We start from the raw sequence: 26,276 nt of genomic DNA, 5'->3' as shown, positions 1-26,276 counted from the left end.
AACCGACAGAAAGTCAGGGTAACAGGACATCCACAGTCCACTATTCCTCAGCCCCCCCCCCACACACACACACTCCTCCAAGAAGAAGACTGGCTCCTCTGTTCGGAGACCACACGCCGTCACGGCTCCTCTCCTCCTGTGACCAAAAATAACTAAGCCCTTTCCAGATATTGCACACAAATGCAGGCAGGCATACAAATGCATGCGCAAAACACTTATTTGGTCGATACCTCTCTCGACGCAGATCAACGTCATTACAGCCACTAAAAGGCGTTGGACGTAAAAGCAACACCAGCATCACCGATTGCCACGTCAATTACTCACTTTTTGCCAATTTTATTTGCCTATGGGGCGTTAAATTCACACATGCAGGGTTTCTCTGGCACTTGTGATGATCAACGGAGTAGTTATAGACAAGAGCCAGCCTTCCCAAGGCTAAGACCTGGATCAGGCAGTTGGGGAACTCTTAATAATGAACGGGACTGTTGGGAACCTTCACTTCAGTGTTTGTCAAAAAGAAGAGGAAATAAAACGGAGGGGCTCTGAAGTTTGCTCAATAGGTTTTTGGCCGACAGAATGCTCTCTGCTCGATAGAAGACTGTGCTGAGTGAATGATAAAAGACAATGGTGGCTGGAGAAATACATGAAAGGTTCATGCATAGTTGTCTTTCTGGAATGTTTCTTTTTGGTTATCCTCCGATTCATAAAGATGTGCCTCGGTTGAACTCTTCCCTCCAGACGCTCCTGTACTCTACCTTTCCCATGCAGGACCTACAAACACAGATGTGCTCTTTTCCTCTTTGCTCCATTGCCTCCCTGTGCACCGCTACTTTGACTTTACTTTGCTTATTCTAGATGGAGAGGGGCCCAAGGGCCCAGGCCTGCTTTCCTGGGTTTAAAGCAGGGTCAGTCCAGGACGGGGTTTACGAGCAGGGGTTAGGAGGAGCAGTCGAAAAAACTCCTCAGACAGGAACAAACCGCTCTGTCCTGGTGACTCACATCTGACTCTTTACTACAGTTCATTATATCAGCAGAACATCAAACGACTCTTGGCAATCCTTACTCGCAAACAATGGTGGAAGAAGTACTCAGATCTTTTATTATTAGAACTGTGCTAAAATACTCTGTTACAAGTTAGTGTTGCATTCAGAAATGTACTTCACCTTTCAGAATGTAAAATGATTCTATATATTGAATTATTTCATAGTAATTACTGATATATACATATGCGCTGCATTTTAATGTTGTAACCAGTTGAGGTGGGGTTAGATTAAGCTACTTTATATCTGCTGTTGGGTAGTTGTTGTTTCGTTTATTTATTGTATTTTAGACTATTATATCTGAAATCTGAACCTGCAAGTTTACTGCAGCTGTCAAATACCAATATTTAACAATATTAGTAGAAAGAAAGCAGCATAAAATGTAAATATAGTACAAATACCTCAAGATTGTACTTGTAAATGTAGTTTGTTACATTCTACCACTGATAGCAAACAGTGTAGCTATAACTTAGACAAACCATTTCTACCACAGCTCTAGTGACACCACACCACCAACTGACAGAGAGAACTACAGATAGAATCAGGAAACACACCAGGTCTGTACAGCAATTCATATTGATCCACCTGTGAAGCAATCCACAGCGGGAGGAATGGAAACAAGAATGGCCATAGGGAGAGAAATCAAATGTAAAAATGATTCAGAGGACAAAGGGGAAGTGAGTGATTGAAAGCTAAACAGAGAGAGCGGTGTGAAGTCAGTGAATGGAAAACAAGCGGCGGTCACTCCAAAGCAGCGTGCAGTGGGGCACACAGGTCAGTGAGGTCACAGTTCACACAGTTTGACGGTGCAAACCCAGAAACTACCTCTGTGAGCGTGCGACAGCTCTGGCTCTACGGGACCTCGGCCGGGGCGTTGGCCCTGTGGGCGGGGCCACCGGGGGGGGGGGGGGGGGGGTAAGAAAGGCCATTTATTTTCACACAGACAGAAACATACACTCCATAGCCACTTTATTACAGACACCTATACAATCTAATGCAGCCCAATATAACACACTCTCCCGTGACGAAGATCAGACCGACTTTCGGAGATTTAATTCAACTATATGTTCATTATTGAGGTCGTAATTCGTGGTGCTGTACTGGACTGTGTTGTATAGTTTGTGGGTTGAGCAAAACATTAAAAAACACCTCTGAATAAAATGCCGTCCAGCTCAACACGTCTGCAAATAACAACCTCAATAACAAACATTTAAATGAAAACCTCTCTGACAGTGTCAATCAAAAAGCTTAAATTGCATTACATTTTACACGTGTACCCAATAAGGTGGCCTCTGAGTATATTACAGCTGAATACTGAATCTGTACATAGAGTGCTAGAATATATAATAACGGATTATTCTTGGGTAAAATCATAAAAAAAATGATAGAAAAGTAACAAAAAAAGTTGACAAAAATCAATAGAATTAACTGATCGATGACACAAATAAAACTGGGTATAAATGTAGGTGAGAACCCATGATGCTTTGCAGCATACTGCACATATATACCTGCGGCCGCTGGCATCCCGCAGTACAGCTGCCCCCGGGTCTACCGCCCGAGCCTCCAGCTCCTGCACCTCCTCCAGCAGAGACTTCCTCACAGTGCGCCGTGTGCTGCACAGCAGAAATAAGCTCATCAGACCCAGGAAGGAAAGTTTGAGTGTTTTACTCTTGCAGACACATGCGATTCATAATGTATAAGTGTGCGTAAGTGTTGACATAGACTCCATGTGGGTTATGTAAACGCCTCGGTTAAGTTAAATAGCCTCTGTATGGATTTCCCCATGTATTTATGTTAAATGTGTTCTACTTACGTGGCCCAGGCGAAGTCTTTGACTAAACACGCGGTCGGCACCAGGACCAGGCCCAGCCAGAAGTACCAGCACTGCATCACCTTGCCAGCCTGCAATGACACCACACAGGCTCCATTTATTTCGCTCATAAATGAATTCAAATGGAGTATTAAGTCATTTTTCTCGGCAACGACTGGAGCGCCGAGAAACACGTGTGGGGGGGAAAAGGCAAAGAGAAATGTGAGACAAAAGCACATTGAGAGCCATTCAAAGCAGAGTTAGCGAGAGCTTTCCAAACAGTATCGACACCACGAACTGGATTCATCACAAGATTCCCACAGCCGAAACACAATGCTTCCATGGAAGAAGGTAGAAATGATAGTGAGTAACCACAGACTACCCCTACTTACCCTGCAGTCCAGCTGCAAACAGCCTGATTGACCTTTGACCCTCATCTTCAGCCTGTCTCCAGGGATCAATCGTCGTCTAACCGCTGTCTCAGTTTGTCCGTCTGTCTGCAGGCCTGACTCCTACACATCTCTTCCTCATGTGGCTTCCTCTAATCTTGCCCTTTCACAACTTCATTCATTATTAGCGACTGTATCTTCTGTTGCTTGTCCTCGCCTGTTACTGCAAATCCCTCAATTTCACCCTTTATTTCCCAATATCTCCCCCTTTAGTAATCTGCAGGAGCTCTGTGCAGTTTCAAAAGCCCAAATCTTTTGTCTCTAGGCGTCGATGTTTTAAGTCAACAGGCACAAACATTTCATGCGCCATAACGTACTTAACTTCAACTACTTTATTGCCCGTATCGCGTGTTTCCTGTGTCCTGTGTTTTGATCCAGAAATAGAGAGACAGTTTGGTTCCCGGAGGAAAAAAAGAAACCGGGGAAAATTAATCGGACAACCGTGAGGAAATATCCTCTGCAGCAGCTGGAATCACATCTAAGTCACAGACTCAAACATACTCTGTGTCGTTCTGTGTGAGACGAACACGATTCATTTCAACAGCCCTGGACACGCAGAGCTGGATCCACATAGCGCATTAATTCCCACATGAAGAAATGTACGCACACAGTTACTCTGAGCAGAAATATACAGATATTTTCCATCTCCTGTCCCCCATGGACAGATGGAAATACAGATAGCAGGAGCAGGGGAAACAAGAGAGGTAATAGGGTAGTGGGGGGGGGGGGGGGACGATGGAGGGTTGGGGGGTGAGTGTCTCTGACCATTCCCCAGTTAGACCGAGCAGCTGCAGAGATATTTGACCGCATTCCTGATTTCTGACACAAATTGAATTAATGAGCTGTGGGGAGTTTAGACGGCACCATTCTCTTCCCCTCCCCACTCAGAGGTGCCCCACTCAGTGGGGCACCTCAACTCACCACCCCGCCCGCCAGATCCCCAAACTCTATGAGTGTCTCAATCAAAGGGTTCCCCGTGTACACTCTCTCTCCCCCCCCCCCCTGGACCTTCATCACCACCAGCAGCCCACCCTCTTGAGTCAACACCTCCACAGGGCAGTAAAAAACTGGGGCTCGAGTGACACGCAGCAGGTGCAGGAAGCCTGGTGAGTGGGGCTGGCGAGGCATAAATCTCCCCAAGGGCTCCAGCAGTGCCCGTGTGGAACACCCAAGAGGTGAGTCTCACAGGCGCCACGTATCGGCAACCGAGAACAAGGGCGGGGCAGGTGATGGAGGCCGCAGACAAGAGATGTAGGAGGAGGGGCTATTTGTACCCCTCTGTTACTGAAATGAGTGACAGGTGCTTCTGGAGAAGGGACTTGCCTGGCCCAGCATGTCGGGGGCGATGGGGATGGAGGGCCAGATTGCAGAGTAGACGGCGAAGAAGACCATCCAGAGCGCCATGCTTCCCCATACCGCCAGGTGGGAAAACTACCAGAGAGAGAGAGAGAAGAAGAAGAAGAAGAAGGAGGAGGAAGGCAAATAAAAAGGGCAGCCGACGGAGATTAAGAGACGGAGCAGAATGACAGCGTAAGGTCAAATAGTTTACATACAGCTCTTCTGAATATACACAACCTGTCCCTCACTCCTTCCCATATCTCCGTCCTGCTCTCTGTGATCCGCTGAAAGGGGACACTGTGTGAATTCTAGTGGGACCCTGCTTCATTACTGCCAGGCTGTTGTGTGGACAGCTGAACGGACAAAAGTGTCAGCGCCCTCCTGTTCATATATATATACGTCTCCCTCTCCCTCCCTCTCTCTCTCTCCAACAGGAGGAAGGAGCCAAATCTTGTTGCCGTCACGGCCCTGAGCTGTCGTTCTCCTGGTCTACATCCAGCTCTGCTAACTTTGTGTAGTCCAGAGTTTGGATATCCCTGCTAGAAGCTGCCGGTTTTCATTGGGATTCCATGCTTGAAGTTAGCTAGCCAGAGCCGTTAGCGTGTGCCGTGTAGTAACTATGTTTTGGAAACATGAGGACAAGGGCCACGTAGCTATTTACCTTTAAAAAGATAATTTACTGGTTTCCAGCAAGTTAGTTTATTTTAAATGAACAGCTGCAATGTCAAAACATAAGCTACCAGGACATTGCGGTTGTCGCATTGCTGATGGGACGGCAGTATGCCCTGAAATCTACTTCAAAAGTCTATACAGCTCAACATTTGACAATGTATAGATGAGTGTAAAATATATATTTCTCAAGACCTGAAGAGGAAATTCTTTGGGAGGAATGAGGACATCTGGGCTCTCAGTTAACTATGTTAAATTGAATCTGTTTCGCTCGTGTGTTTCTGTACTTACTCTTATAACAGATGGTAATCTCACTGTTTTCTGGTCTGTTTTTCTCCTTCGCTGCAGTAACGGCGTCCATTCCATCCTTGAATATCTCTTCAGGCATATTTAAAAGCTCTTGCAGCTGCTTCCCAGTAAATGCCTTTGATTGACTTGAATCTTAATGCATTAACATTTTGGACAATTTGTTTTGGACAGTGAGTTTATTGTAAGTGGATAAGTTTGAAATATTGAACAGGAGCCACGAGTGAGAGGGTTGGGTGGTGGAAGCAACTGGTGTTTAAAAAAAAAACCCTCAAACCTCCACCACGACATCAAGGTACACCACATCTTTTCCCACGTCCAAGCGGAATATGAAGCCTTTAGACCAGGATGTATGAAAATCTCACACTGGAACCCTCAGAGAGCCCCCCCCCCCTTAATTATTTATCAACGGTTGAGTAAAATAAAGCACATGTGGTGTGGAGTATTAATGTTCTTACCTTGGTCCAAGCGGTGGTCTCCATTCCAGCTTTCAGACATACTGTAACTACCACATACTACACACACACACACACACACACACACACACACACACACACACACACAGCAAATAAAACAACAGAGAAACAGGATTAATTCGCTGGCGACTGTGGAGATAATAAACATAAAGGTTATACAGTAAACTAAGAAATGTCCGTTTAAATACTCAGGACCCCCACAGGCCTCTGTAGTCGACACACACACACACACATAACAACAAATAGAAACCACGGACTTTCACACGAGACTGTGGGGAGTAAACTGATATCGAGAGTGTGAGATGGAGAAGTGAATCGGGAGAAGAAATGGATGAGTGTGGAGAGGAGACAGACTGGCTGGACGAGACTAGATTTAATGGAGACTCTTAACGGCTCGGGGAAGCAGCACAGCGCTGGTGTGTACACAAATACTGTACAAGTAATGAATCTGCGTGCCAAAGGACACAGATATTAAAAACTGAATACAAACAAAAAGACACATAAACACTGAAAATACATGTACGATGCTTACCGTGTAGACCATGTTCCCAACAAACAAGTAGTCGTTTCCCTGACCGTCACTGAACGGAGAGTCTGTGGGGAACACGCACACACACACACACCTCATGACAAAGTCTTAACAGCCAGACTCCTGAATATAAAGTTTCTCGGGCATGTCACTTACCATGCTCTAACATTTTGAGTGGAAACCAAAAGAGAATAACCGAATGAATCAGTGCATTGATACAGGTACCCCAAAACACCTGAAAAACAGAGAGAGAGAGAGAGCGAGAGAGAGAGCGAGAGAGAGAGCGAGGAGAAAAGAGTGGAAAACGAGTGAGTGAAGACTAATGCCAAAGCACACACTGTATATGCCCCCACACACATACAAAAACAGCAATTCCTCACAGTAACACACAACTTCCACTGTGTTCCTGCCACCAGAAGTGCCCTCCTAGTGTACCCTCTAAAATGAAAGACTTCCTTATTCTGGCCCTCTGAATCTCATGCGAGGTTGCCCTGGAAACATCCCGGCCTCCACGCCACTCTTATTTACTCGCTGGCGTCCCAAACAAGCAGCAGGCACCACTTGTCAACCCCACAGCGAGCCACCAGGCATGACGAGTCAGATGCAGAGCGGGTACCTGAGCAGCCCATGGTGTGTGTGTGTGTGTGTGTACCTTAGTGTTGAAGCCCTCGGCATTCTGGGTGATTCGGTAGAGCTGTGGGAAGCGGAGCATGTTCTGCTGGCTGCACGGACGGTCACAGATCCCCAGAGTGAACGGGGGCAGCGCGGTAAATATCTGCACCACACACACACAGGACACGGCCATTTAAACACATAATGACAGAGCAGCGTGTGTGTGCACATGTAAACATACTGCGACTAGCTCAGCAATCAGTGTTCATATCAGCGGCGGCATTTATGGAATCCCGCAATGTTTTAAAAGTACACAAAGCGGTCCTCAAAACATCGGAAAAAACCTCTCTCACACACACACACACGCACACACACACTTGTGGCATTCGGAAAGAGCAGAGATGAGAAGACAAAGTGGAACGAGATTAATTGAGAGATAAGAAGAGAACGAGAGACGGCACTTGACGTGAACAAGAAACAACAGGCGGTGGGGGGGGGGGGGGGGGCATGGGGGTGAGCGAGTGGAGGAATGGAAAATAGTGAGACAGTTTGAGAGGCAGTGAGGTACTCACCACGTTGTAGAGGCCGATACACCAGCGCTCAAAGAGGATCTGTCCGGAGAACCCGTTCACAAAGGCGAACCAGAGCTGGGACACAAAGAGGAGGATGAGAGGAACAATAGCAGAAACCTGACATCGGGAGGTACCGACAGTAAAATGACTTCAGTAGAACATTTTGTACTTTACACCGTCACTCTTACTCCCTTTTGTTTCAGTTGAAAGACCTTCATCAGGTAAGATTCAGGTATGAGAATGAAGGTCTATCATAGTTTACAAGACATAAACGTAATGATGGGTCAGAACAACAACAACAAAAACACCTTTATAGTAGAAAATAGGCAGAGAGCAAATGTTCTTTTTCTTTTTAAACTTCCTCATGTGTGATTTCTGTTGCTGAATTCAAGTCAAGAATCTGGAAAATAGTACTCTCCGTAGATGTAGATTATAAATACTCTTGTATTGTTTTACCAATTTAGAAAGTTGTGGAAACTCTCACTTGGTTTGTCTACAATCGTTTGTAGTGTGTGACAAAATGTGTAAAGCTGTTCACGCTGTTTGTACTGTGTGAACAATGTTTTCGTGATTGTACCTGGAACACCTGATGATGACAGACAGCAGTGGGACTGATGGGAATTATGGTCATCATTTTTAGAAACACAAGAGCTAACAACAATACCAGCCCAGGGGAAACCTGCCTTAACGCCTTGCCACACACACAAATCTACACACACGCACACACACACACACAGAGGCTGATCTGAAGGCAGATAGAGAAAATGTTTGGGGCCGGTGGTGGGAGTTGTGGCATTCCTGGGACATACAGTGGAGCATAAAGCCTAGGGGTGAGGTCAGATATGTAAACACACACATCCGTCCCCCTTATTCTGTCTCCACTAAGTGGACAGAGACAGTGACAGACAGTGAGAGACAGACACTCTGACATTTGACCTCGAGCGCCCTGCAGGGGAGCCAATCATGTGAGATAATTATGGAAACACACACACACACACACACACACACACACACACACACACACACACACACACACACACACACACACACACACACACACACACACACACACACACACACACACACACACACACACACACACACACACACACACACACACAGAGTGGTGGTGTGAGCGGGACAGCGGGACAGTAGGCTCCCATGAGGACCTGCACCTGCTGGCATCCTTAATATGAGACAGAAGGGGTGGCGCACAGCTGACAAATACCCCTCATAACAGGCAGGCCAGGGCGGCGGCGTGCCCCTTCATCTCACACACGCACACACACACGCACACGCACACGCACAAAGCTGTCGACCCTTGGAGCCAAGGTCTCGTCACTGCTGATCTAAACACAAGTTTGTTTCTTAGCGTGTGTGTGTGTGTGTGTGCAAAAGAGGCAGAAAGCAGACACCAGAAGGGCACCTCCCTCGTCCATCACTGTCAGCCATGTCGACAAACAGCTGCAGAACGTCTCTGTTAATGTAACTGCGTGTGTGAGAAACAGGGAGGGTGTGCTCTTACCTCTATAATGTAGAGGACCACATTCTTATAGAAACAGTAGAGGATGCACTTGGTGACACGGTTGTAGCTCCACGCCCCGTGGACCAATAGCAGCTTCTCTAGGTAGCAGAACTACCAATCATGGAAAAGAAAGAGAGGAGAAGTGGAGAGAGACGTATTACTATAACTAGAAGACAGAATAAACATTTGAGATGGAAAGGGAACATAGAGATGATTACGAATGTGGCTGGGAGACATGAAAGTTGAAGCAAGAGGAGATCCCACTAATACAGATAAGTTGTGCAAGATGAGAGGCTAAAAGATAAACAACCCAAACAGTGAAAGTGACAGAACGCGTTTGTGTGAGACGGAAACAGAAAAGACTGTTCACATGTCATTGAGTTGTCATTATGGGTCACACAGATAATGGGAAGTAGGGTTGGAAATAATCGTTTTTCAATTTATCGATTATTTCTTTCGTCTATAAAACATCTGGAAATAGTGAAAATCACATTTCCTGCTACTTATAAGGACATAATCAATCTGCTTTGTTGTCTGACCAACAGCGCAACATCTTAAGATATTAAATTCACAAGAGAAGGTTTGACTGAAATGATAAAAACAATCAATTTCCTGTCAATCAAGAAATCGAATAATCGAGCAATCTTCTCAGCACTAACGGAGCTGGATTTGAGAAATTATAGGAAATGCCTCCGGCTGAATAAAGCTGGAGGCATTATGGAAGCAAGTAATACTTAAATGAATTACTCTTTCCAAGAAATTGTTTAAATTTTAGCATTAAAAAAATGAAAAGAAACTATTTCTGACACCACTAAGTTTTGATTTTCATGTAAACTTGCTGGACTTTTTTCTTTTATTGTAAGAACATAAACTATTATGAGCCGTTGGTTTGTTTTGACAACATGGTACCAGAGTGACCCCTGAAAGTAAAGTCTTCCTCCAGGGAGGTCAGAGATCAGCACCAGCTGTAGAGTGAGCAGGTAAGGATTCAGTGTCTTGCCTTAAGACACTTGAGCAGGGTGGACAACCGGCCATGAATCCATTATCTACGTCCATAAAAAGGTTGTAACATATCTGCATGACGCTGACCAAGCATGTCTCCGTGCTGCGACTGCGTCCCACCTGTGCTATGGAGTAGTCGGAAGAGTTGGTGGCCTGCATGCCCTCGTTGCCGCTGATCCCCACTCCGACGTGAGCCGTCTGGATCATGCCCACGTCGTTTGCACCGTCGCCGATCGCCAGCGTGATGGCCTTCACGTGTTTCTTCACCATGTCCACAATCTCAGACTTCTGCAGCGGAGACACTCTACGGAAACAATGAGGAGAGACACATGGACGTGGTTGGTTGATATTATAAGTGTATACAGCTTTACTGGAGGTGGGAAGATTAAAAAGAAAAAAAAGGAATTGATTTAGAGAAAGAAGCCTGAAGAACTCAGAGCGGGAAACAGTTGAAAGGGAAAAAGAAAGATGGATGAGAGGCTGGCACACACCCACCCACCCACCCACCCACCCACCCACCCACACACACACACACACACACACACACACACACACACACACACACACACACACACACACACACACACACACACACACACACACACACACACACACACACACACACACACACACACACACACACACACACACACACACACACACACACACACACACACACACACAGTTAACTGCTCTTCACCAGGAATTAGGAAACAATGATTCACTGTTCCTCTAATAAGACTCTGGGTAGCTCATATTTGTGTGTGTTTATGCATGTCTGAATAGACCCGAGAGTGTGTGTGTGTGTGTGTGTGTGTGTGTATATATTCAGGGAGCTTCCAGTGGTACTCCACCCTCTTGACCTGTGTCACTGATCCTCCCGTCCATAACCGGTTCTGTCTCTTCACTGACAATGAAGGACCGAGGGAGGCTCCATTACAGACGTTTCCCTCGGGGCCACTGCGAGACGATAGTGAGGTGTTAAGGTGCATTTGCTGAACTACTGTGGGTAGTTTTGTTTCTTTCATTTCATGGTGCCATGTGCTCCAACCGATTCCCTCTGCTGTTTTGGTTTTCCGGTTGGCTTTACTAAAGAGGTTTTGTAAATTCTTCCACCGTCTGCCATGGAAATAATTGTTAGAATTGGAGCCGTTGATCACATCACGTGGTACGTTCAGATATCTGTGCTTTGTGTAGAATGTGGCATTCATTCGGCATAAACTCATTCAGACATTACGTGGAGGTTCAGTAGGCGACATTACTAGAGATTAACCCAAATCCAGATTTTAAATATTTACATTCAATTTCCCTGATGATAGAAATGACCTGAGCCTCGGTGATGTATTAGGTGATAGTAATTTGAGTTTCAACACTGGGCTTCTGTGTGGACAATACTTCAAACTGTTACTAGAAAGAGGCGGAGTCACATATAAAATCGACTGTGTGAGTGTGTGTCTCAAGCACAGCTCCAACTCTAAGGTCTTCAAATCCCCACCATGTTCGTCAGTGCTCAGATAATGATATTACAAAATCTAATGATGTGCAGCTGCATGAGCCATCACAATGCAGCATGATGCTTTTGATAAAGAAGACGAAATGAAATTATGAGCAGATGCATGACCCTTTACACACACACACACACACACACACACACACACACACACACACACACACACACACACACACACACACACACACACACACACACACACACACACACACACACACACACACACACACACACACACACACACAGTCTGGAGGCCACGGGTCCCAAAGACGGTCTATCTTCTATGAATATGTAAGACGGATCACGTCCCGGTCAAACTGAAATCACAGAGCTGGGTGGTCTGCTTAGTATTCATACACGGGCGTGTGCAAAAACACACATTTACACACATGCACACATGCACACCTCCTGCCCCCCGCCCCCCCCTGTGTCTTGGCCTCTGAAGTCGATGCAGAAGGATGGGATCAACTTCTGCTCTTTGTGTGCGTCTCTCGGCCTCTAACCACAAATCTCTCGGTATCTCTGTCTCTCCTTCTCCCTCCACCTCGCCTCTGAACACTGCCAACACTGGCTGGGATGGTATAAAGTGGCATTGGAGAGATGAAAGGCTCCCGGAGCTCTTCACGGTGGAACTGAGCAGAAAATAAGCAGCCCCTAAGTCCTCCTATAAACAAACGCACAGTGAAGTCAGGAAGCCATGCGTACGAGTGCACGAAAAACACACGCACGCACACATTCCCCGACTGTGAAACATCACACACGTACAGTTGGTGAGATACTTGAAAGTCAAAGCTCGTTACGCTACGAGCACCTTATTAAAAGTATTTTTTGCCACACTCGCAACAGGAATCACCGACAGCAGTGGTTCCCAATATGCGGGTCGGGACCTCCCAAGGCATCGTCAGATGTAACTATTCTGTTATCTTTTTTTTTTTTTTTGCTGTGGATAGTTTATATGTAATAATTATTCAGATGAAAGAATCTGAGCAACAAAATGGTTGGGAAGCATTGACCTTCAGCACAAAATACAAATATCGACTAGAGTCAATATTTTATCCTGATTTCTTACTTTTATGAATATAAACAGGTTTTTTCTACGACAAAAACATATCGGAGCCATGTTTCTCAAATGTTAAATATTGTGTAAACGCAAGCAGCTGTGCTTAAGAATAAAACATAATCTAAAACTGGCAAATCCAAAAATGTCGGAACCTTTGAACACGTTGGAAAAGAGCAAACCTCAGGTGCTCACGCAGCAGAAGTATCCTGATGGAGACCTGTAATAAACAAGCCATCTAACCAATGAAGGCTTCTTCTATTATCAAAACGCCACTACGCTCCTCTACACTTAAACATACCTGACTTTTGATCTTTGTGCACACGTTCTAAAGCTATAGATACCCAGCCCTAAAGAGGGCAGCGAGAGAGACACTCAGGGGAGGAAGAAGAGATGTACACATAGAGAGAGAGGGATGAAGTGAAGGATAGAGGAAAGGAAGCTGGAGGCTGTTTGCAAGGCCTGTGAGACCAGAGTCCGGATATGGCCTGGATATGCAAGGGAGAGTCAATTACTTCCCCCCCCCCCCCCCCCCGGCGGCACACACACATAAACACACACACACAAGCCGAGTGGAAGCGCTTTTGTTAAACATCACAGCTGGTGCTGAGGCGAACATGACCAAAAAAGGGAAACAGTCTACGAACAGAGTGCACTTTGTATGAATGTAAATGTATTATGGTGATGTGTGTGTTGGTGCCCATTTCTGGGGGTGCCACCAGTAAATGAGTCATGGCTGTGATATTTCCATGCAGCGTGGAATATTACATTACTCCTGCTGTGCAGAGGGACGGGCTGTTATCATTATCGCTCATGTGCAACCGACAACCTTCACAAACACGTACAAAGGTACATCGGCCTGCACACGCACACACACACACACACACACACACACACACACACACACACACACACACACACACACACACACACACACACACACACACACACACACACACACACACACACACACACACACACACACACTCTCTCTATCGTGCACATAGCAGAGTATATGGTGAGATTCAATGGAAATGTTTGTGTTCATTTCTTATTCGAGGTCCCCGCAGTTGCTTATTGCCTTTTATAATTAAACGGAGCAGTTTGAGGATTTGAACCACAATGACACTCTCACTCACCTTCTCCTGTAAACACTCAATCAAGCTTTAGCCATCAGGATTCATTTCATAGATGATGTTTTAAAAATATTGGGAGCAATACAAAACCTGGTAACAATAGAACAGTGTCTTTGTCTTTCCTTTCAAGCAAAAAGGTGGATATTTAAATCCAGACGGGTGCAGGACCAAACGTTTGCCTAAAGAAGACCCGTAAAGCTGAAATGTTGCATAAAAAAGACTTTTTGGGAATGTGAAAATTTGAATGTGTGGACAACCTCTGCATTTTTCTTTGTGCATCGGGGTTTTCCCACAACAGCACAATGATGCCGTGTATCTCTATATGTTTGTCAAAATAAAGGATGCTGAGACTTCTAGACTTTATCGAGTCAAAAGACGGAAGCTTTGTCCACACTGGACTTTTACTTTTCTTGCTCCTTTTAATTTAGAAAAGTTGGTAAATTCTTTAATGCTCCAATTCAAAATAATTAAAATCCATCATAAACAACAAGACAAACAACGGCACCAATGACTAAGTTTGATTCAAATGTTGCAACCATTTTTTAAGAAGCTTTAAGCAGCAACAAGACAAAGCACTGGAATTTCAATATTTTTGTCCAAACTTCTCCGGACTTTCTAGACCTGTGCAGATACTGTGTAATAAACCAAACTCTGCCTATGCGCGTGTGCGTGTGCGTGTGCGTGTGTGTGTGTGTGTGTGATGAATGCATCTTCCCTACCGGCAGCAGATGACAGCCTTGCAGGACAACGCCAAGTCAAGGAAGGCCTGGCGGAGCTCGAAGGACAGCGCATATTTCAGCGTCTGACCATCAATGACCAGCGCCAGCTCGTTTTCCTTCCTCAGGGAGTCGCCCAGCGATGAACAGTGAGCGGTCAGAGTGGCACGGGTAGCCTGCAAAGACACAACGAGGAGAGTTTAAGCTTTAATCTTTCAAGGAAGATCTCCATTTCCCCCAAAAACTAAGCTTCAGAGACCAGTTAGACTGTTTCACACATCATCAACCTGCTTTTACTGACGAGCCTTTATCTCCAACATCTCTTCTACAGTTAGTTCAAGTTTGCAACACACACACACACACACACACACACACACACACACACACACACACACCAGTGCTCAAAGGGAAACCCTAACCTCTAACCCTGAACCTCAGCACTAATTGTCAACAATCCTAAACCTTAATCTTCCCCCTAACCAAACATAACTAACTCTCATCCTGAAAATCAAGTGAGCGCATTTTCAGGTTTTAGGATTTTGGGGGACATGTGGCCTTTTACATTTCAAATCAAAACACACAGACAATTTGTTGAAAGGTCAAAACCACTGGCAGTAAATGGAAGACATGTGCTCCTGGTTTAATGGGCAGCTCTCATCTGGGGAAGGAATTAGCTTGTGTGTACACAAAACAATTAAGAATGGCAATGTAAAGTTCACAGACATCATGATGAACACGCTGATGCTACAATAATTCACAAAGCAGCGAAACACCACAGTGGGAGAAAATACGCAAGAGACACACGCTTGCATATCTAATAGGAAAGAGTGTGTGTGTGTGTGTGTGTGTGTGTTTGTGTAAATGGAAGCTTGCCTGCAGGCCGGTAGTTTGGGGGCAATTTGGATGGAGCTCTTGATAATAGAGGAACAGGGATTAATGGAGAAAATAAACATCCCATGGAGTTGTAATGAATTCCATGTGGAGGAGCAGGCACGCTACAAGCCACCAGTCACACACACACACACACACACACACACACACACACACACACCTGAGTTCTACTATTTCCACTGACTGAAATTATGACTTCCATGGGATCCCAATGTTACAGAGCATTAAAACGGTTCCATGTGTATCATATGTGCCTTGTGTGGTCGATCTGTACAGAAGTTATTTTGGTAATTCAACAAGAGTTACAAATAAAAAGGAACAACTTTAACCTTCAATTATGAATTAAACCATTAAAACCTACTCTTAGAAATAAGGCTAACCGGACTCAACAGTTCCAGCTGTGACGTGATGCTTCTCAGAGCTCTTTGCATGAAGGAGATCATCAGGTGAGTTCAGCATAAGGCCTATTAAAACCACTCTGACATGAAGCAAATGTTTTACCCATTAAGCGCTGTCCACCGCCGTAGCATCAGCTCACTAACCGGCTATCCACTTTTGCTCGTTGAACATGTGGAATTCAGCTTAAATAAACAATAAACAAGTAATGACGCAGGATGAAACGCCCCATGACAGGAAGCGTTTGTGGAAACACATGGCAATCAGACCCAAAATACCAAACTCTAGACACAATAGTGCACCAACACCTTTAAAGTTTGGCGGCATTTAGAACGAACACATTCTCTCACAGCGGGCTACTGGCGGCCGCCAGACCTGACAGAGTCCAGTGACCCGCGGAGAGATGACCCCTCCGTCTACCAGTCAGCATGTGCAAGAGACAACACACACACACACACACTCGTATATGTATGCAGCACAATCATAAGAACAATGCGGTCTCTCTTCTCCTTGCCAAATAGCGATACACACTAGTGTCCCTCCTCTCCTCTCCCCCCCCCCCCCCAAAAAAAATTCCCTGCTCTTGTTTTCTCAGCCTGAGGCTGCGTGTTGTTCCTTGTGTGCCGGAATTCCTGTTTGCATTCACCTTTTTCCCCAAACAGGGGAAAAGGAAAACAAAAACATAATGAAAGGATTAACGGAGATTACAGGTTGTCGGAGTCCTGAAGCTCAAAGTGTCCGTGTGTGTGTGTGTGTGCGTGTGTGTGTGTGCGTATGTTTTTACAGAGGAGCAAAACACGTGCATGCATGTATGAGTGTTGTCTGTAATTGCTCAGGGGTTGTGTGTATGTGTACATGTCATGCATGTGTGAGAGATGAGAATCTGACAAAAAAAAAACAACTCCTTTTCGCTGCTTGTCCTGACCTCATCACAGAGGAATGGACCCAAAAAACACTGCGCATGACACATATTTGGGGCGGTGGGTGTCGATGCCATGATCTGCACGGGGCTTGATTCTGTGCATCTCTTATTTCGAGGAAAACGATAATAATAGTGGCTTAGTTTCTAGTTGCGCCTGGATTTTCACATCTTAAACGGCAGTAAAAGAGAGGATCACACACATGGTATATGGTCCTCAAGTGAATGAGCCGGTTCACCAGCCTGGCAGTGAGGTGCTAATACAACACGGTGACTTGTCACAGCAAGTCTGGTCAAAGCTTTAGCGGCGGCGAAGACAACCCGGCATAATAACCACCAGGCTAAGTCTGCAGGGAGCTGTAGAGGATTAACAAGGTAACTAAGGTACAAACGCGAGTTAGCTTTTTAAGATAAGAGGCGGGCATTTAGCAAAGCACAGCAGGTCCAGACCTAACTGCATCCTGATGAGAAAGAACGCCGTCTTAACATGAAAAGAAACCGGCTCACGAAAGAGAACAAACATGAGACCAAAGAAACATCCATTATTGTGTAACTTTCATCATTCTCACGCTAAATTCCCAGCTGCTTACGGAGACAGAGGAGGAGAGGTTCTTTGATTGCACCAATTGCAATAAGACAGATTTCATTAGCAAGCAGTTTTATGTTCCAGACTAAATGTTTATTTTTCATACGCATCTGAGCTCGAAGAGGCCGGAAAAACACACACACACACACACACACACACACACAGTGAAATGTTCACATGTTCACAGGCCCTTCTGCATGGAATTTTATCAGGTTTATATTTGGACCACAAAATGGGAAGGGCATGGAGGCAGTTTGAGATATCACAGGTCACCTTCTCTCATTGCATGCTTTACCATGAAACACTCAAGCACGCGCACACACACACACACACACACACACACACACACACACAAGATATAAATAAATGCACGCAGTGAGCAAGGGGAAAGCCAAATGTTGATCCGTTCCAGGCCACCCTCTCCATCCAAAGAGAGCTCAATCGCTCGCGCCATCATGATGAATGTACAGCGGTATAAAATATACAAAAAAAGCACTAAGCAAGATAAATAGGAAAAGGTACAAAGGAAAGGAGAATGATGAAGGACAAGGAGTGGGAACTAGACTCAGGGAAAAGGGAGGGGGAGAAAGAGAGAGGGAGGGAGGGAGCACTGTGGAGTGAAAAGAAGGCGGAGAAAGACATGCTCATATCTAAAGTGCAGATTCTGTCACCACCACTGAGATTTACGATACCGATTCATTATCTGACTGTGCATCTGTGCAAACACCCACATCCTCTGCTGCCTGACACACACACACGCACACGCGCACACACACACGAAAAAAAAATGGACACAGACACACATGTGGACTTTAACAGTGGGAGGCCAGATGTAAGAAAAAGCTATTACAAATTGAAACATGAACAATAGAGCATGTAAGTTGAGGCACGAAATGTGCATAAAGATGATTAATGAGCAGAAGAGAGATGCTGTTTGTTTTAGACTCGTACTGCGGGCAGCGTGACGGGGAGAGGGGGATTGTGGGAAAGTTAGACCCAATGTTTCAGAGCTATCAAGCTGATCGGGGGGGGGGGGGGATTTTGTGCCACTACATCTAAACTAATCTAAACCGAGAGGGAACGCGACAGATTTAAAGACCGATACGAGAGGGAATAAAGAAGACTTCACAGTCTCATGTGTGTCCATCAGTATTGACTCAACGGAACGGGACAACGCAAAGATTTGTGTCAGTCTGTGTGTGTGTGTGTGTGTGTGTGGCATGTGATCTGAAGGTGACAGATGGCGCTTGTCACAGCTTCAGTGGTCGCAAACCGTTTACCCAGGAGGCATCGCTCACAGGGTTTGTTTTGACGGGGAGGAGCACCAAAAGGAGATCGCATTACAGCTCACTCGTTACCATTCGTCCCCCCCCCACTTCTCGATCCAGATTGTCCATCTCATACATGAAGTACAATAAACACTCCCCTGCTTTATTGCACAAACACACTCCTGCGCTTCCACGAAGATAAACATGAACAGCATATTTTGCTGCTTGTTCATGCCCTTCCACCGACTCTCCCCCTAAACACACACACACACACTCATTTTTCCTATGTCGTCGCTTCCGATGCGCAGAGAGGGTGCTGACAGATGTGGAGGTCGTAGTGTGAAGGAGACATGGAGCGTGGGGAGAGGGGGAGAGGGGGGGCATCTGCTGTTCAGGCTGGCAAACGCAAGATCCACCGCACTGATCAGCCTTCACGCTGATAAAAGCGTGCGATAGGGAGTGAAGAGATTTGGGACAGATTCTTTTAAACGGGGTGAGGAGGTCAACCTCGGGGTGAGAATTTGATAAGCGGCTTCCGTTTTCGCTCACGTGCGGAATGTCACAATTACAAAACGAGGCCGACAAGCACAAAGAAGCCTGAGCCGACGCGAGCTATTTTAAGTGTGAGATAAGTGATGCGCTGAAGACAGCGGTGCTTTTCACCGGTCACAGCCAGAGCTCTCTGAAGTTCCGTCCTGATTGACGGGCATGACTGTGACACAAGTATGCCACATCCATACGTGAGAGAATGTCCCTTCTCTTACATCCTTGTCTCCTGTGACGCCATTCGTGCATTTTGTGTCTAAGGTGAATGTAATTGAGTTGCGTTGCAGCAGTTCGTCATGTGGTTTATTCCGTCTCATGCTTGCTGTGTTGCAGCCACTTGAAAGTGTGCTACAAAATGCAGCAGGCTGTGACGCATACTGTGTGGATCATGAACTCGTCACATGAAGAATTCCACACATGACCCATGGTTTATGTTTCATGTCGACCAGCTGTCTCTCTGTGCCGTATAGAAATGTGTCCGTACGACTATTTTAAAAATCACTCGAAGTGAAAAGGAATAGTTCTCATCATAGTTAGTCACTTCATTATCAGAGAAACAGGTTTTATGGGACTTTTTCCTGAGTAATTTCGAGAAATTTTAACTTGATCAGGTCAGCCACTTCACTCATCATTCCCACCAGTCTTTTTTGTTCATACTGGAAGTCTAATCTTTAGTATTATTCTTTCTAATGAAAAGGTTCAGAAAGTTCTGTTTTCTAACGTGTTGGTGCTCAGACTTCATGTCATGAAACTAAAACCTCTCGTCTAATGTGCCATTGGCTCTAACTAAGTCTATGTGCAATCTCCGGAGAAGAATTCCCCAGAGAAGATCGGCAATTAAAGCTTACACACAAGAATTTCAAATATGCATAAGCAATAACGGCAGGGCAAGAAAATGAAAGAAACAATGTGATCACCTGTTAGAACCAAATGTTTCATCCTCCGACCCGACAGCAATCAGATGTCGAACTGTTTACTGGAACAGTACAGTACGCGATACAGGATTTGAGCCAAGACAATGTGTCTTCCGATTCATTTTGTAATGTCATAATCTTTGCAGGAATTGTATGACCCCGGGAACCCTGGTGATGAAACACGGAGGACAGAGCAGCAACAAAACCTTCCAAACCGTGTTAAGAACGATCCACGTATAGCGCTAACTCTATTAGCTTTCACCGTCTTGTGCTAATCGCATAGAATTCTCAGGGTGAAGTGCCTGAATTAACCCCACATGAAAAGTTCACCCCGTCCACGCCGTCTGGCTTCTGACCAGCCGGACGCCACTTTCATGCTTGTTTATGTAACATCACAACTGTCTCCTTCACTAGAAGTTGGCATAATACGGGACGGAAAAGTATTGCAGGTGCGAAGTTGTGCAATTATATTTTAAATGATGACCAACATTAAAATCTTCCACACAGGATTCCTATTGGATGCAATGTTAACCCCATAGAGGTGTCGTATGCTGTGTCGATCATGCTATAGACCAATAAAATCCCTCTTTGGGCCAACAGGCCCTCACACACAAACACACATTTACAAATACACACACACACAGTTCCGGCGCTTAACTTTATGGAGGCATAATCTCCCCCCGTCTCACATATAAACAAACTCTATAAAAGTGAACACACGGGGGGAGTATGTGTGTGTGTGTGTGTGTGTGTGTGTAAGCACACATGTGGGAGTCAGAAAGTGTGTGAAAGAGAGACAGACACAAAGACACGACAGTAATCAAGCCACTTAGGTTAAGCAGACACACATGAAACCCGAACGCAAAGAACACATAACGCGGGTAGAAATTGAATTTAGAGATCTCAGAGCTCACTCTAAATGGCCACAGGAACATGACACACGTACAGTCTGGCTTTTAGCTAGAAATAGGTCAGATAAAGAGACGCAAATAGTGTGAGAATACCACGTGATCGTTAAAAAAAAGCCAGGTTCTGTATGCGAATGATGTGCAAGAGACAGAAGGAGAGGGGCATAAAGAGAGAGGGGAAGAAGTGATCGTTCACGACACGTCTCTTTTCATCCCTTTCTCCAAAGGGACACCAGAGACTTTAATTACCTGCACCTGTGAGCACACACAAAGAGCCCCACCCACCAATCTGGCTGTGGACCACACCCTAGTTCCCACAGTAAGACTCTCTGCTTAAGACCCCACTACTTAACCCCCTCCCTCCTTTACACACACACACACACAGTCCCAAGACTGTACACAGACGTGAATCAACGAGGCCGGCAGGAGGAAGAGGAGGGTCTACTCACATCCAGAGAGTCCTCGTTGACAATGACGAGGGACATGCCGTGTGTCACCAGACGACAGGAGTAACCTGAGAGACAGATAGTGGAAGGCAGAGAATGGGGGAGAGATTAGATTTACTCAAACCCAAAACACAAGTGAAAAACTTGATTTGCGAAATCCTGCTCCATTCTCTCACACAGCTATCCGACTCCATTCTCCTCCACCAGCCTCTGGCCATCATCGTATCTCTATTGTAGTCTGTTACGCATAGTTCAATTACATCAGGCACCAATTAAAACACAGCAAAACAATTATTCTGAATACTGCTACTGGCATATAGAGCAGGTCAATCACATAAAGGTGTGTGAAAAAGAAATACAAATACAAACTGAAGTTATTTGTGAGTGTTGTTTTTGTGGACATCTGCCACAAACTTCCTGTGCAACTTTAAGTCCCTTCTGCCCTGCGTCTGGCATTTCATGGCACACATAATGCCAAATATTCTTCAAACCGTTATTCAATAAGCTGCAGAGACAAGGGGACTTCCACGCCATCGCTGGATTCGCCTCCATCACTGGCACGTACTCCACTGAAAGCCCTCCCACAGCCGCTTGGGGACAGAACTCTCCCTCCTGTGACTTTAACCCACATTTTGTCCAGTGTGTAGTTTAAAAGGCTTCCCTCTCACCTATGTTGATGGCAGTCTCCTGCTTGTCTCCGGTCAGGACCCAGATCTTGATGTCGGCCTTCATCAGAGTGGCGATGGTCTCTGGCACGCCGGCCTGCAGGCGGTCCTCTATGGCCGTGGCGCCCAACAGAAGTAAGTTCTGTTGGCGGAACACAAGATGACGAGAATATGACAACAAAATATGGCGAAAGAGGAAAGTAGGTTAACATAAATGATATGTAGGCAACATCCCCAGACTGTATGTGAGGGCTCCTTCTCTCATCATCCATATCTAGCTAGAGGATGACAACGACGCCAGTAAGTTCAGCTCAGTTGGTACAGCAGCTCATTTTAGACCTCTATACACCAACTCTGTGTCTTCGTGCCAAAAAGTAACCCATTACCTCCCCCCTCTGGCTTTAATTTGTTCAGCATTTAAATGTATGTGTACCCTCATTAGACGCACTCAGACGCACACAAACACATAAGTTAACACTGCTGTGTTGTTGACTCCAGTTTATGGGGCTTTTGGCACACTGGAGAAGGTAATTACCCTTGTGGTCTCCCAGTCTGAGCTCCCCTCCTCCTGCAACTGCTTCCTCTTTTTTTCCTCTTCACTTACTTCCCACCTTGACTCTCCACTCTAAATCCTTGGTTTGCCCCCATATTAGTTCAACTCTCGTGTGAATACGCTCTCATCCGAAGCTGCTTTGTCATTCTCCAATCAGTGACGTCTTTTATGACCAACCCACAATGCCCATCCCTTTAGGAAGGAGCAGTATCTGTCTTTACATTCTGCTAAAAATCATTGTGTATCGCAATTTACAAACATGATGAGTAATGAAGGAGGTTGTGTTGACTGCAGTGTGGGAATCAATGGAGCCACTCTGCCACCTGCTGGCCAACATGCAGCGTGTGTTTGTAGGAGTATGAGTCAGGAAGAATTTCGTGACTCTTGAGTCTCGGCTTTGATTTCAAGACATCTCACAGAAGGTTGGACACCATCTCATTTTCTGTTGTGATGTCTACTGTTGGGTGTGTTTACCTTTTCCAGTAGTTCATAACACTCCTCTAGTTTCTGAGCGCGGTCTTTGAGCACAGTGCTGACGCGATTGTATTCCTTTAGCCACTCCTGGTAGGCGTCCTCCTCCAGGTCCACATAGGCAAAACACAGAGTCCGCAGTCCTGGATGGATGAGGGGAGGATAAGACGATCAATCAGTGAGATCACGGAGAACAGATTATGTTTCCAACTGGGAGCAGGTGGATGGAGGAAACGCAGGAAAGATGGCTCTGAGGTGGGATCAAGCAATGTCACCAGTGAAACAAACAAGCATCTTTCAAACAGAGAGAAACTCAACTCTGGCTTCCTCCCTCCCTCTTCTTTCGCTCTTACCTTCAGTCGCAAACTGTTCCAGATGAGCAATAGTTAATTCTTTGTACTGGGACGCCTCAGTCAGACGCTCAAAGATGACATTGTCCTGCAAAAACAACAAAATAAGCATTATTGAAAACATGTTAAAGGACATTAGCAGAGCTGAATCACAGTCATAATGAGATACACATACAGCTCCTTTGCAGTACAGCCGGAGCTTCCCGTTGGGGGTTCTGACCACCACAGACATGCGTTTGCGGTTACTGTGAAGGAAACAGTGTCTCACTTTCAAAAACACACTCGTTTTGTGTTACAGTTATTTACTGCCTGAGAAGAACATTTATGGGGAGTATTACCTGGAAAACTCCAGCACATTTAGTATCCCATAGCTCATCTCTTTTCCTCTCTGAAACAAAGAACAAAACGTTAACTTTGCTTTAAAGCAGCGGTTACTGCAGTAAAACAGGCAGATACACACTTACAGCTTCAAGTATGACTGAATGCGGGGTTCTTGCAGTGAAGACAAAACCGAGCCCTTTGGCCCCTTTGACCAGCGCGCCCTCATCTGGAGAAGAGGCCTGGTAAATGATCTGGTTGTCCCCTCGCTCTGGGACCACCGTGTGACACACGGCCATCACTGTCAGGAACTCGCAGATCTGAGGTGACGTAGGCTGAACACATACACACAAACGGAGCGGACGTCATTTTTGGGGCTGAATAGGTTTGCTTCAGGCAAAGAAAAATGAGAATCGCTTCAGAGACACCTACGTGGGACTCGATGTTTTGGACCAGAGTTGGGTCGTCAAACTCTGTAGAGTTGTTGCTGCTGGGCGGCAGATTGCTGTGAAGACGAGAAATACAGATCGATGGCACGAGTTCATCTGATATTGTCGAGAAAAAAACGCCATTCATATCGCATAACAGGCTGAAATAAGTGAGGTTTTGTGTATTATTCTGATCAAAGCATACACGGTACATTCATTTCTTTAAACGTGCACATCCTGAAATGGAGAAAAGCATCTCAGAGAGGGGAAGACGGATGAGGCGGTCACTGACCTGAAGTCATCCATTGAACGATCACACTCGAGATCAGGGAAGTGGCTGCAGTGATGAATGAGGAACCAATGAGTTGATGAGTTGGTTAGTTCATTTGTTGAAGCATGTAAGAGTTCAGTCAGTTGAAATAATAACAGAAGAGTATTACAAGAAAGTCTAAGGCATGAGTTAGTTTCATATGTAGTGATTAAAAGGTTACTACTGAAGTGCAGTTAGTGGCAGAGTTCATGATATTTTAGAAGATGGCTCCTTTGACAGGCAGAGCGAAGAGGAAAGAATTAATTTACAAGAGAAGAGAGATGACTGACCCATATGTAATTCCCGCAATAGTACACTTCTTGAAGGTCATGATGTTACAGGTTAGGGTTCCGGTCTTGTCTGAAAAGAGATACTTCACCTGGAGAAGAGGAAACAGGTGATGAAAGCATGTGTGTTGATTGAGTGTGTATGTCGTGGTAACCCGGGGCCTACTTCCCATCCTGACGCCACTGATGAAGAGGAGGAACTGACCTGACCCAGCTCCTCGTTAAGATTGGACGTTCGAGCCATGGCCGGCGTGTCCGTCTCTGCGTAGTACATCTCCATGTCCTGAAGGGGGGAAAAACACAGCAAAAGCAAAAGGGATCAGAAATATTTGACTACTTAGAGAAAGTTAATCGGAAAACATGCGTTACAACAGACACACGGGCCGTACCCAGTTGATGAAGAGGGCCTGTGTAAACTTGACCACCTCCAGAGTGACCAGCAGGCTGATGGGGATCAGGTTGTTGTACAGGATGATGAACGTCAGCAGGTTATACGCAAAGTTAGTGGAGATGTCACCTACACAAACGCACAATCATCACTCATTCACGGAGCCTTAAAATGTGTGTTAATGCCAACTCATTGCCGTTAGGAGACTTACGTTACCGGTTGTGCAATGCAGTACGTGTGTGTGTGTGTGTGTGTGTGTTCTCACCAGCCCTGGATAGGTACCAGCAGGAATCTTCAGTGTGTTTGTCGTTCCAGATGGCGGCGCCCACAGAGCTGATCAGGGCCATGACCAGCAGGATGCCAAACAAGACCAGGATCTGCATGTTGGTCACCCGCTCCACATTAGAGCGCTTCAGCGGTGCTTTGGTGGAGTTCTGGCGGGTGGACGGGTCAATGAATACAACACAGAGACACTCGCATCAAGACCGTGCTGGACGATGGCACAGTTTCATTGAGTTGCAATAGTTTCACTGGGAAGAAGTCCGCTTGCAGCAGCTAAAGCTCTGAATTATTCCTGTTAAGTTCACTAAGAGGGAAGATAATTATTAAAAATATCGAATTTATTTAGTTTTGAAGCCAGGATGTTATTGTATTCAGACAAGACGCTGGGTTTACCTGCATCAGTTTGGAGTCATGGCCAGTGTAGACAACAATTCCCACAACCCACTGCGTGTTTCTGAGCTGGGCGCCGCGCAGCAACACCTGGTCTGGACCCAGAGGAGCCGGACTGAGAAGAGCAAGGAACAAACACAACATGAGGGATCAATACAACTTTTGGTTCAACCTGCATTTTAGTTTGATGCATTCAGAAGGAAATTGCTGTCA

The 26,276-nt window shown here is 45.6% G+C and overlaps 1 protein-coding gene across 1 annotated transcript in view; it reads right to left on the bottom strand.

The window, feature by feature from the left end:
• The window catches only part of atp8a2 (ATPase phospholipid transporting 8A2), a 41,612-nt gene that overhangs the window by 2,172 nt on the left and 13,164 nt on the right, over positions 1-26,276 (bottom strand). Inside the window, exons 10-34 of the mRNA XM_079291643.1 lie at positions 26,067-26,178; positions 25,657-25,825; positions 25,393-25,520; positions 25,209-25,286; positions 25,007-25,095; positions 24,699-24,743; positions 24,411-24,483; positions 24,125-24,313; positions 23,999-24,048; positions 23,836-23,905; positions 23,664-23,748; positions 23,314-23,453; positions 22,290-22,428; positions 21,625-21,689; positions 14,751-14,923; positions 10,449-10,632; positions 9,327-9,437; positions 7,802-7,876; positions 7,270-7,392; positions 6,774-6,852; positions 6,621-6,682; positions 6,071-6,127; positions 4,623-4,730; positions 2,854-2,942; positions 2,549-2,653 (exon numbers count right to left, since the gene is read on the bottom strand). Of these exons, the coding sequence (XP_079147769.1) occupies positions 2,549-2,653; positions 2,854-2,942; positions 4,623-4,730; positions 6,071-6,127; positions 6,621-6,682; positions 6,774-6,852; positions 7,270-7,392; positions 7,802-7,876; positions 9,327-9,437; positions 10,449-10,632; positions 14,751-14,923; positions 21,625-21,689; positions 22,290-22,428; positions 23,314-23,453; positions 23,664-23,748; positions 23,836-23,905; positions 23,999-24,048; positions 24,125-24,313; positions 24,411-24,483; positions 24,699-24,743; positions 25,007-25,095; positions 25,209-25,286; positions 25,393-25,520; positions 25,657-25,825; positions 26,067-26,178 (2,598 nt within the window). The remainder of the gene's footprint in view (positions 1-2,548; positions 2,654-2,853; positions 2,943-4,622; positions 4,731-6,070; positions 6,128-6,620; positions 6,683-6,773; positions 6,853-7,269; positions 7,393-7,801; positions 7,877-9,326; positions 9,438-10,448; positions 10,633-14,750; positions 14,924-21,624; positions 21,690-22,289; positions 22,429-23,313; positions 23,454-23,663; positions 23,749-23,835; positions 23,906-23,998; positions 24,049-24,124; positions 24,314-24,410; positions 24,484-24,698; positions 24,744-25,006; positions 25,096-25,208; positions 25,287-25,392; positions 25,521-25,656; positions 25,826-26,066; positions 26,179-26,276) is intronic.

The sequence above is a fragment of the Melanostigma gelatinosum genome, assembly GCF_949748355.1.
Source record: "Melanostigma gelatinosum genome assembly, chromosome: 20".
Classification (NCBI taxonomy): Eukaryota; Metazoa; Chordata; class Actinopteri; order Perciformes; family Zoarcidae; genus Melanostigma; species Melanostigma gelatinosum.
This window is presented reverse-complemented; position numbering and strand designations above follow the sequence as displayed.